This window comes from Grus americana, chromosome 4 (genome assembly GCF_028858705.1).
Source record: "Grus americana isolate bGruAme1 chromosome 4, bGruAme1.mat, whole genome shotgun sequence".
Classification (NCBI taxonomy): Eukaryota; Metazoa; Chordata; class Aves; order Gruiformes; family Gruidae; genus Grus; species Grus americana.
In genome coordinates this window covers 6,698,982-6,711,022 of record NC_072855.1, presented here as the reverse complement: position 1 = coordinate 6,711,022, position 12,041 = coordinate 6,698,982, and the positions used below count along the sequence as shown (strand labels likewise).

Sequence of the window (12,041 nt, the reverse complement as noted above, 5' to 3'; positions counted from 1 at the left end):
GCTGCCAGCGAAGAGTGACGGGCCGCGCCTCCAATCAGAGGAGGCGGAACGGGACGTATGTAAATGCGACATCCCTTTGCCGGCAGCGTGTCCCTGACAGGAGGCAGTCCCGGTGGCGCATGCGCGGGGGGCGGCCCGGTGCGGCCCCGGTGCGGCCGTATGGGGCCATCCGGGGCAGGCAGCAGTTATTACTGGCCCTGCGGTGGGGGATGAGCCGGGCCCGGGCTGCGGCGCCCCTGGTAGCGAGAACCGGGCGGTCCGAAGCCGCTTCAGGCAGCGCCCCGCTGGGCGGGGCACGGCGCCGCCCCGCCCTCCACGCAGCGTGACCTTCGCCGGCTGCCGTGGCCTGGGTGCTGGGACATGGCGGCGGCGGCGGCGGCGCGCGGGGCTGTGGCGGGTGGGTGACGCGCGGCTGCTGAGGGGAGGCGGGCGGCCATGTCGGGCGGGGGCTGCCTGCCTGTGAAATGGCGGGGCGGGGCGGGACGGGACGGGACGGTATCGCGGGGAGTCTCCGGAGGGTCCGGCCGTTCCCTGAAGGTCCGGCCGTGCCCTGAGGGTCTGGCTCTCCGCAGGGATCCTGCGGCGCTGGGCCCCGCGGGCTGCCCTCGTCCCCGGCGCGGGACGCGCTGTCTCCGGCCTCTCCGCCCGGTGCATCAGCCAGGTGCGGGCACCGGCCCCGCTGTGGAAACCGTGGCTGCCCTGGGGGAACCTGCCCGGAGGAGGCGCCCCCTCGGTCCTCAGCAGGTACGGTCTGCGTCGTTCTTGGGGGAGAAAGCTTGAAAGGAGGTTTGTGTGGGGCTCTGAGACACTGCTTGGGCTGCTCTTCGCTCCAGCAGACGGGCCTCTCAGCCCCAAGTCTCCCACTTCTGCTCAGCGTAATGCTTGAAGCAGGATGTAGAATGGAGTATAGTTTGCAGGCATAGGCTTTACAAAAAAGCCTTGTTATAATCGGCACGGTTTCTCTTGCTGATTATTAATAGGTTAAAAGTAATTTCTGAATGGCAGTAACAGTTCTTGAGTGTTTGAGCACTTTTAGTGGATGAAGAAAGCTGTTCTGTGTGGACTAACTTTGAGATGAATTTTGACTGGAGTCCAGCATGGCCGTTAGCGTTCACACATACACACTCATTAATTGCTGTGCTGCAGTGTTTGATGAGTTCTTGTTAACCTCCTTCAAACAAGCCACAGCCAGTTCTGATTTCTCTTTATGTGAAAAAGCCCATGGCTACTTTTAGAGAAAGACATTTCATTCCTATTCTATTTTTTTCCTTCTTTTGGGGGTGGGTTTTTTTTTTTTAGCATCACATCTCTACTTCCAAGTATACTTCAGCAGCCAGTGAGAACTCTCACTTACTACAGCTTGCGGAATGGGAAGAGGAAAACTGTGAAAGCTGTCACCGACAGGTTTCTCCGGCTGCACAATGGCCTTTGGGTTAGGAGAAAGGTAAGATTTTTTTTTTTGTAATAAAAGCATGTTTACAGTCAGTGGGCTAATTGGTTTCCTTCCATTAGAGGGCAGCAGCTGGTATGGAAGTTAAAAAAAGCTCCAGAGGACCCCCATCTTCCTGAAAGTGGGGAATTTGTCCTGGTTTGCTTATCAGTATTGCCATGTATGTGTATTTGCAGCAACCCACTTAAGTCTTTTGTGTATTTTCTTCTGACAGGCTGGTTATAAGAAGAAACTGTGGAAGAAGTCAACTGCCCAGAAGAAGCGTTTGAGAGAGCTAGTGCTGTGCACTAGAACGCAATGTAAACTCCTTGATAAAATGACCACTTCTTTCTGGAAAAGAAGGAATTGGTACGTTGACGATCCCTACCAGAAGTATCACGATCGCACGAATCTTCGTGTGTAGAAATTCTGGTTTCATTTTTGCATCCCTCTAGGAAAGAGGGGGTGGTACATGTGCTGTGGTCTTAATTTGAGAATGCAAACCTGTAATGGCTGTTACTTTTCTAAATAAACATCTGGTCAAAATTATGGGCATCAGTGGCCAAAATAAAGGAATATTCAAGATTTTTTTTGTTTGTTTTGAGCTGCAATTTGTGTTTTACTGACAGAGGTTGAGCTGGTCACCCACATGTTCTGACATCTGTTGATTTCCTGTGATTGTGTATAATGTATGTACATGGATGGATAGTTTAAACATCACTAAAAGTGAATAATTCCACATATTTGACCTTAAAATTTTTAAAAGAAACATGTTTAAATAACCTCATGCTGTATTTTGCTATGTTCGTACTTACTGGTAGCTCATTGAATGAAAGGGGAGAAAGAAGAGCAGAGTCCATTTCAGTATTGGTGCCTGTCATGGTACCAGATAAGCTGTTGTCATGTCCTCCATGCTAGGGAGCATAGAAAAAACCCCAATGTTTCATGGCTACATCCAGATTTTGAAACTGATTTAAAAATGTATTGGCTACCAAATTTCATTACAAGACTCATATTTTGTATCCTGTGTTGGTTTTTGAGTGGTAGAACAACATACTCTTCAGGTCCTACACTACATCCTCAAGCAGTCAGTTCTGAGCATTTTCTTGTTTATTCTTTCTTTAAGCCTAATTGTACCTCATACTGCATAGCTCTGATCCCGTGTATATATGGAACAAACCCAAGGATTTCTTACAGGGTTCTGCTGGAGTGTATGATGCAACTGGTTTCACTATGGGCTACATCAAAGGTTTTCCCTACAAGGGGGTGAAAGGAGTTGCTTCTATTAGCTTCAAAATGTTCACTAATAATTAACCCATTACTAAGCAGCTAGTCGCTGGTTATCAGCTCCAGAGCCACCTGTATAGCAAGAGATGGTTTGCTGCGCAATGAATTCACTACTTAGAAAGAGTGTTCAGTAGCTGTATTTTTTTTTTTCCAGTTCATAATACAGAAAGAAGTTCTGAAGGACATGCAGCACTTAGTGAATACATCTATATACAGTCAGCCAGAATTGAGATAAAAATAATACAGCGATCAAAGTAATTATTCTGGCCTGCCAGATACATTGAACAGACTCTAAAGAGGTTTTCTTCCTTTTTTTCCTTTTTTTTTTAAAGAAAAGATTAAGACTTTATTCAAGATGTATATCAAGCAGTATAACAAAACCAGCAAAACATCAACCTTTGGAATACTGTTGTAATGACCATCCTTGTGAGGCATGAAGTGTACCATTTCATCACAGATCTTTTCTACCCATCACAGGAAAGAAATCACGTGAAGTGCACAATGAGGATCCTTAAGTAGTTTGTCTAAACGCAAATCCCAACTCTCTATTTCAAATAGGGTGCTAGATGCAAAACAAACAGCAAAGAGGAGACTGTGATTAACGAGCATTCGGTCACACGTACAAGGGTTTCATCACGATGTGAGAACACTTCAGAGCAGTCAGAGGCAGCAGGTTGTTTACATGAGGCTGGGGAGCATTGTGTGTCTCCGAGCAGCTTTCTCCCTCTCATTAGGAATAAATAACCCGATTCTCCTTTCCTTCTGCGCTGGGTTTGCACTGACACAATTTAGAGTAGCGTGGGATTAATTCCAAGGTGACAGCGGTACACGTGAAGTCTGTCTTGGCTGTATTTGATGCGATCCTGATTCAGCAATTGGTAACGGCTGTAACTGCGCTGACACTGGGCCCTACGATGAGAAAGGAGGTGTGGAGGACTGCACCGAGCTGCTCAAGCTTAGCCAGAATTGAGGTGGATTTACAGTAAATGGGTGAGGTAATTCATGGGCCCATTTTCCATGGACCATCTCCAGCTGTGGTTTCCTTCCCCTCAGCCTCAATTTTACTCGCTCGTCATAATGCAAGTTTGACTTGAGCCTTGTGCTGGGTAAGGGCTGTATTTTCTAGGCTGGCCTGTTCCTTTCAGGTTACGTTCTCAGGCCATCTCTGAGCAGTCAGGAGGTGCCTGCCCACCCTGCAGCACTGATCATAGAGGCCGGCTGCCTCAAAGTCCCCTATAACCAGGCTCTGCTTACTTAAGCCAGATGTGTCGCTATTTTAAACCATCAGCTGAAGGATTGCTTGCTTTTAGGAGGAGTAATCTACAAGCGGTTAGCCGGCTTGCACCCTCGGAGCTGAGAACTGCTCCCCATCACCACCCACCTAAAATCCACCATCCATGCATCCTCTCTTTGCTCAAGTCCTGCAAACTCTCCTTTGCCAGGTGGGGTCAGCATCAGCGCAGGAATCGGGTTTGTTCCTTGGCAGAGGCTCAAGAGAAAAACTGCAACAAAGACACTTCGTGTCCAGTGGTTATTCTGCGTGAACGCAGGCAGCCAAAGAGTGAAATGACGGAGTTGGGGCAACACCTGTAAACAACCTGTGTGTGGAAGATGAGGAATCAAAAGCAAACGACCATTCTCTTCTGTATACAGAACACTACAGCACAAAGTGCACGTGGTTAGGCATTCGCATTTCTTGTCTATCTATACACAAATATACAGCTCGGTTGATAAATTAATGCATTTTTGCCAGAGATACGAAAAGGTTTATTTTTCTCATTTACACATTGAATGTTTTGAGAGATATAAGGCAACTCCCTTGTCGACTACTTCACCTCAGCACTTCAGAAATGCTAAACAGTCAAGTTTACAGTAAAACAGCAGATTAGACGCACATTTAATAATTTTAGTGAGAATCAATGTTAATACAGCGTGTCTGAGAATAGAATTTGTCAGATGTTGCGTAGCTCTATGTTACTGGGGTTTTTTGGCATAATTCAGTGCAAACTTGTCAGCTGCTTTTTTATCTTATGGCAGCCCATAGCAGAGCAGGGAAACATAGCTTGCTTGCAACAGGATTTTATTTTCTGCTAACACTGCAGGCAGTTTTTCTATTTCTTTTTAATGTTTGCCAAAAGAAATCAAATGAACTCGAAAGCTGCTTAAAAATAAAACACAAAAGCTTAGCTCCTCAAAGCTTTTGCTGAGTATCTTCCAAGGACTGACTCTTCTGTAACTGCTATTTAGACAGGTTTGTTGGTTTTTTACAATTTACTTTCTGAAGACTTTTTCCTTCTTACTCATTGCAAAATATGACTGAATTAGCACATGTAAAGGAAATAAAATTCTCGGGTAATGAGGCCAAATACTGTGGCAGACACAGGAAATAACTGCTTGCTTTTTCCACTTCTTAGCCAGGTCAGATAAACATTTGTGCGTGCGTATAATTTATTTCTCTCTTCCCCGCGTGCGTAGGAAGCTCTGGGGGAAACCTCAGGGATTCATCGGACAGGGACAGCTGGGATATCAATGCATATCCGGCAGAGAAAAGGTTTCAAAGGCCACTTCAGATTTATCTCTGAGCCTGATACACTCCAGCCGGCTGTTGACATCCTGGCTTGCTGCACCTGAACTAGATTAACAGTACTGTTCACCATCAAGCCTGTGTACTGATCCATTAGTGATGGCACGTCCTACGTAATGCTAAATGTTTTTCTAGTCTATGTGACAGGTTCCAAGAGCAAACACAAAGGGCCACGTAATTAACTTATGTGTGAATCTCACATGCTCAACACTTACAAGAGACACCAACTTGAAGCACAAATACACAAACCCTACCACGTCTTCCTCTTCTTTTATATTTCTCATTTATATATGGATACAAATACACCACTCCATCTGATTCTTGTGGTTCTAACCAAACTCCAGGCTTCAAAAAGCAGCTCAGACCCAGCGCCCTGCTCTGCTCGTCAGCAGCACCTCGCTGGGAAAGCAGAGCGCTGGGACTGACACTGGTGCAGGCAGGGGAGAGAGGTGCGTTTTCCCCTGGAAGTGCATCACTGAAGTGACTCTACCTTTGTCGCTGCAGCTAGTAAAAGCCTGGCTCGCTTACATTTTAAAACCAGCAGTAGAACATTTGCCGCAAGCGATACGATCTAGTTGTTCTAGCCGCTGTCATTTTCCACACAATACTCTCCTGGCTCAGGCTGATAAAAATTAAGACTCCCCCTTCGTTACATCGTTGAAACCATTTATTTTCTCTTCCACACCTCTTCCTCATCCTCTGTAAGTGGTTCTGTCTCTATGGTTTTTAGCACAATGATTTTCTTAGAACACGTGATTTACTTGCAGAAAGAGAAATGGAGTTGCAGCTCAGCTTTCGCTAATGAATCTTGGACATTTGGTACAGTCAAAGCACTTTGACATTTGTTACATCTTTCACAGTCTTGAGGAGGAAGGGAGGAAAGAGTAATCCATGGCGTCTGCAAATCCACTTCATTAATGGTAAAGCCATAAATAAATACATTGTCAATGTATCATCGTGAGTAACTGATTATTTTTGTTTCTGCTGTGCATTCACAGAGCTAGAGCTATGCAGACACAAATGAGAGTTGTGAACGAACAGCCTTACAGAACTAGTGCGAGTGGGTGTACACTCTGCAAACGAAACAAGGACTCTTAACCTGCAGGTGTCTGCCAGACTGTCCTACCCACATCACGGACAAACGCGAGAAGCATGTAACAGAAGGATACAGAGAGAGGAGAGAGAAAGGCCATGTCTACAATGCTGTACATCAAAGCACATCCATCCCACTGCTGTTTCCTACATTATTAACGAGTAGCTCTTTAAGGCAGAAGAGAGACATTCTGTGGATCTTGGTGCTATTGGCTCATTGCACTCACATTGTTTCAGTGGCAGAGGACGAGGTACTTTTCTTCCTGAAGCGAGGTCTAAGGGTCCTAGGCGGTGCCTGCAGAAAAGCAAGAGAAAATGTCAGTGGCATAATACGAAACAATTTCTCTTTCCTTAAAACTCACCCATCTTTGTGGCACCTCTGTGGTACTGATCCTATTCCAGGCATGAAGTAACGGAGAAGCAGATCTTGGCCCTGCAGATCATTAATGAATGACCAGCTGAGGACTAACTCCTTTAAGAAACCCATTGTAGTCCTTTACCCAGGTTACACCTTCCCCTCTGGCACTTGGTTAGAGGTGCGGCTAAAGATTGCTAATAACATAATGGTTGAAGGAGTCAGGACAAATTGGTGCCATTTACAGCAGCTCTTGGATTAACAGAGGAAACGGGTGGCAGAAAGACAGCTCTGGTGTCTCCCAGCCCACCTACACTGTTCAACACAGCCCCTCTGAGGGTACCACTTATTGGGGCATTACAGAGCTGAAAGGGTCCCCAAGGTGAAACACATCGGACCTCAAAAGATCAGCCCCTCATTTGGGAGACAGGCCAGACACAATCCGCTGAAATTTTTTTAGAAGCCAACTATTGCAATTCTGCCTTGCAGTTAGCTGATGCAGAGAGTTTTAAAAAGGAGCCCTGAATGCCCAGGAGGAGCCAGACCAACTCCATGAAACTGGTTTACTGTGATTAACCCTGTTCCCCAGACTGAGACAGAAATTAGTTAGACTAGAAGAACAAACAAACGAAAAAATATCCCAATCTGCAGTGCGTACTTCTCTCAGAAGAGCTTTGACATGGCATTGTGTCTTGTGAGCTTCACAAAAAGAGATGGTTACCAGATGTTGCGGAGGAGCACAAATTCTCTGCATGGAGGCCTGTCATAGCATCATGCAACACTGCATGGCCTGGTAAACTCTTCTACTCCATTTACATAAATATCCAAAGCTTTATTTTCTATATATAATTTCTATATAGCATCAACCTATTTACCTGTAAGACTATGACGGGGTCTTACCATTCATAAATGAGGACTCTGTCATTTCTATTTTATAGGACTTTCAAACCCAGGATCATGCTGTATTTCCACATTCCTGTGATGCAGCAAGGTAAAATATTCATATAGATAAGGATCTGCAGTATGGTGAGGTTTGATTTAGACTCCATCTTAATCTCCATCTCTTCCAGCTTGCCCATAAATCAAAGTGGTTTCTCAGAGAGATGAGATTACTCCAACACCTCACCTCGTCTTCCAACCCTGAAATCTTAGCCTAAGTCCCCACTGTGAATCACAGAATCATATAGAATCACAGAATGGTTTGGATTGGAAGGGATCTTCAAGACCATCTGGTTCCAACCCCCTGCAATGGGCAGGGACACCCTCCACTAGACCACGTTGCCCAAAGCCCCATCCAACCTGGCCTTGAACACTTCCAGGGATGGGGCATCCACAGCTTCTCTGGGCAACCTGTGCCAGTGCCTCACCACCCTCACAGGGAAGAATTTCTTCCTAACATCTAATCTAAATGTCCCTTCCCTCAGCCTAAAGCCATTATCCCTTGTCCTATCACTACCTGAATTAATAGCTCTGCCTCCTTTGGGAGGCCACTAGACAGCTCTGAGAGTAGCTAGAGGGGCTGCATCTTTCCATGGTAAGAACAGGGCAGCCCAGCTTTTGGTGAGAGCCTCCAGAAGGTAGGACAACCCACCAGAAGGACATACAACTGCTAACCAAACCACACCTCTCCTGCTCCCTCACACTGAGCCAAGGGGCGGGTGGAATAAACCCCGTTCTCCTGGCTTGGATCTGAGAGCTGCTGGCTGTGGCTCCATCCCCCCTGCCCAGATCTGGAAGGAGTCTTTGCCTACAGCATCTCCCATGGAGGTTTTATTTCCTCCACAACAAAATGCTGCTAAAATTGCTTTTGGCAAACCATAGTGTGAGATCTGCATCTCCTTTAGTTCTTTTGTTTCCATGAAGCAACTCAAAGCATACTTGTTAATACAGTGCCTGATTCAAAAACCTATCGAGGTCTCGAAGGAAGAACTGCTGCTGGTGTCAGTGGGGTTTGGTTAGGTGTGAACTCAAGTGAAAGGGACCGGGGTCTGAACTGTGAGCGCTCCAGCTGTGGGGGCTGGCTGTTCTCACTGTAACTATCCTGCCTTGGGGGTGAGAATATATTTTCCTCTACAGACACGAAAAATGAACTAGCTGTTGATAACCAAACCCTCTCACCCACATACCTCCACATTAGCACGTGGTTTCGAGCTAGATCCAAGTTTTGCAACTCCGATCCAACTCTGAAGCCCTGTATAACTGTTATCTCCACAGGCACAAACTCGGACTTCTTTCAGGAAATCCACAGGTGCAGCAAAGTGAGATAAAACCTAGCAAGACCCACCATTGTTTGGAGTCAGTATTTTTAGAGCAAAGAGAGATATTCATTCAGTTGAAGATTCAAGGAATGTCATAGAAGGAGGAGCCTTGTACCTCAAGGGGTCGATCCTTCTTTTTGGGCCTTTTGTTCATGGATGCACAATCCAATGAATCGTTCTCTTCATCATCTGAGAACACAGAGCCTTTTGTTTCACAGTTTGCCTCAGGTGGCTTTTCATACTTATTGTCCACACCTATTTAACATGGCCATTTGCAGTCTAAACGTGAAGACAAAGGACGAGGAAATCAGTGACTGATTCATGGTCTGCCAAATGCCACCTCACTGCAAAGCCATGCATCTTCCAGGGATTAATAGACAGAAGGTTCACACATCACACTCTAGTAACAGCAGCTGTGGGGTTAGAAATCAAAAGGCTCTAGTTATGAAGCCATTATAAGCTCTGTTTGGATTATTTTACATAGAATTGAGACTAAATTCACAGCCTCTGATGTTCTGGAGGTTGACTCTAGCAAGAGATTGTTTGTTTGTTTGTTTGTTTGGCTCAGGGATAAATAAAATAGCTGTTTTCTTGAATCACTGATTCCATCCATAGTTCCTGCATCTGCTGCTTCCAGAAGGAGTATCCTCTAGAAGACACCAAATGAGTGTTGAAGTCCTCTGGTCAGTAGAGAAAGCACTGCCTGGGATACAGAAATCTGAAGCACAGCAGCACTAACAGACTTGAAGCTGAGAGAGCTCAAGCCAAGCACCCAGTCTGAGATCCAGTGAAGTTAACCAAAAGCTTCAGCAGGCATTGAATGGACCCTGAGGAAGTGGAGAAAAGTCTCTCTTCTGTTACTCTGGAGTAAATCTTACGGAGCATTAACTCCACTGACAGATCTGACAGCAGATTATGGCCCCATGACTGTAGACCACTAACATCTGCTTGGTGGTTCTTATCCATGTAACTTAGGGCATGATCTTTGTGGGACTGCTCATGTTTTACAACACGATCCATTTGCTGCCTTAAATCCAGATAGTGAAGCAAGACGGTATTTTCAATAGCCAGTCCAAAGCAAGAGGTACAGCGAAGGACTCCCAGAATGACCAAGCTTCCTGCAGCTCCACAGACAGTTTCTTATCAGCAGGGCTGGAGCCTTCTCTGCTTAACTGACAGTTAGGCTTTTTTCATTCTGAAACATGTCGGGAGTGGAAGCGTTTGCTGTTTAGATGGCATTGATCACATTTATTTGCTCTATACTTAGACTGTTGTATGAACATACATAGAAATAATGCTCTGTGCTTGTCTCAGCCTGACTGTAAGACTCTGCTGGACCAAAGACTAAAACCAAAGAGGATTCTTAAACATCTAAGACTTATTAATCCATTTAGATCCTTAAAGCACAGAAGAACTGCATTCTCCAACAGTTCTTTCAGTTGAGTAATTGAGAGACAAAGGGGAAGTGATTTGGCTACAGCAACACCACAAGTCATGAGCAGGTCACTGGGGCTCTCTTTAGTGCCAAATTCAAGTCAGCAGCTAAACGCTCTCAGCCCCTGCCTTCTGCCCACAGGATGCGGCTGCTGCTCGAGAGAGCAGTGCACACCATCGTCTGGCCACTGACCCTGTGTTTCTACTCCTTTATCACCACTTGCATGGGCAGGCTGGAAGACACTATTGCAGGTTTCCAGGAAGAGCTGGAAGTTGACTTTTTTCCCAGCTGTACTGAAAATGTTGACAGTCATGTTGCAGAGAGGCCCGGGATAATGCTGAATTGGGGTTTTTCTATGTATAACTGTAGTGTTAAGACTACACTGTGAGGAGAATTAAATGTTGTCTAGATCACATAGCAAATCAGTACAGGAACATTTTAATTACTATTTTATCCTTCCAGTTGGAGAGTGAGGTATTCAGGAGGAGCCTAACTTAGATCATCTTGGATGTGGGAGCTGGTCCTTGGTGACTCTCTAAGCCAATGAAAAATGGAGTCAAGTTTGTTTTAAATGCCGTTTTTTCAGAGCTTGAGCAATACCCTGAACCGATCATGCCCAAATCTACAGCCTGGAGGCCAAGCACTGCCCCCAACACCAATTCATTTGACTGCTCCCAGCTGCCCCCTTCCCCAGAGGTCCCTCAGATGTGGACTGCAGACTGAACTTTAGGGAGTTTGTCTCCAGATTGTAAAAACGGGTCAGGACTTTTTTCAGCTGCCTCACTGAGGTTTGCATGGTGGCCCACCAACACACGCTCAACCATGTGCTGCTGCAAGGAGACAACAGCTTTCCTCAGGAAAAAGAGGACGGGATGGAGGGGTATTGGAGAACCAGAATTAGAGCATTCAGTGACCAGAGTGTGGAGACACTCGCTGCTTAAGTTGAGAGCATACAGGATCAGGCAAATGTGCCCTGCTCCCCTTCTCCTACAGCCAGCCGCTTTGCTGCAAAAGGAGGCAGAAGGAACTGTCAGCCCTGATAATGCTCCCATGAATCCCATGTTTTTCCAGTGTACACTGCTTTCTCCATTACTATTGTCTCTTCTGAATTGGGTGCTGGGCGAAAAAGATATCCAGGCAGCTGTGCCACCCGTGTCGCCTGTCTCCACAAAAGGCACAGCAGGGGCACAGCCTCCCGCAGGCTCCTCTACTCTCCCCACCAGCCTGAGTGTCACATCCATGTCCTGGAGCTGCTTCTGTGAAGATCAAGAGGAGAGCTCAGCCTCCAAGCTGGCACATGCCGCTTTGACGCCTGCAGCAGAGACGTCTGTAAAGTCCACTGGAAGTTGGGCTGATGCCCTCTTCTCCTCTGCTCCATCTCATTGTGAATGAGGCACTGAAAACCAGCCAAATGGGGAACAGTTTTGCTTCAGCCTCACTGAACCAGAAAAAGGAAGAAGCGGGACTCTCCCAGGTCTTTCCACTACATTTCTGACCACTGACAAGAGCAGATTTTGAGTACACAGGGCCCTTTCTTTAAGGCCTGGAGCAAGAAGGGAGGATTCCCTGCCCATTCTGCCTCGGGTAGGACATCTGTATTG

At 46.3% G+C, this 12,041-nt stretch overlaps 2 protein-coding genes across 4 annotated transcripts in view; one reads left to right on the top strand and one right to left on the bottom strand.

Annotated features, from left to right (window-relative positions):
* The first annotated feature begins 120 nt into the window (after positions 1 to 120).
* Positions 121 to 2,017, top strand: MRPL35 (mitochondrial ribosomal protein L35). Its single transcript, XM_054823009.1, has 4 exons — positions 121 to 397; positions 573 to 744; positions 1,300 to 1,444; positions 1,665 to 2,017. Exons 1-4 carry the CDS (start codon positions 361 to 363, stop codon positions 1,851 to 1,853), a joined length of 543 nt encoding a protein of 180 aa, XP_054678984.1. The 5' UTR covers positions 121 to 360; the 3' UTR covers positions 1,854 to 2,017.
* Positions 2,018 to 2,837: 820 nt separating this feature from the next.
* Positions 2,838 to 12,041, bottom strand: part of REEP1 (receptor accessory protein 1) — a 71,144-nt gene continuing 61,940 nt past the window's right edge. Inside the window, exons 9-10 of one of the 3 annotated variants that reach the window (XM_054823153.1) lie at positions 9,121 to 9,260; positions 2,838 to 6,687 (exon numbers count right to left, since the gene is read on the bottom strand). In XM_054823153.1, the coding sequence (XP_054679128.1) occupies positions 6,616 to 6,687; positions 9,121 to 9,260 (212 nt within the window). In that variant the 3' untranslated portion in view covers positions 2,838 to 6,615. The other 2 variants (XM_054823154.1, XM_054823156.1) reach the window with 2 other exon arrangements.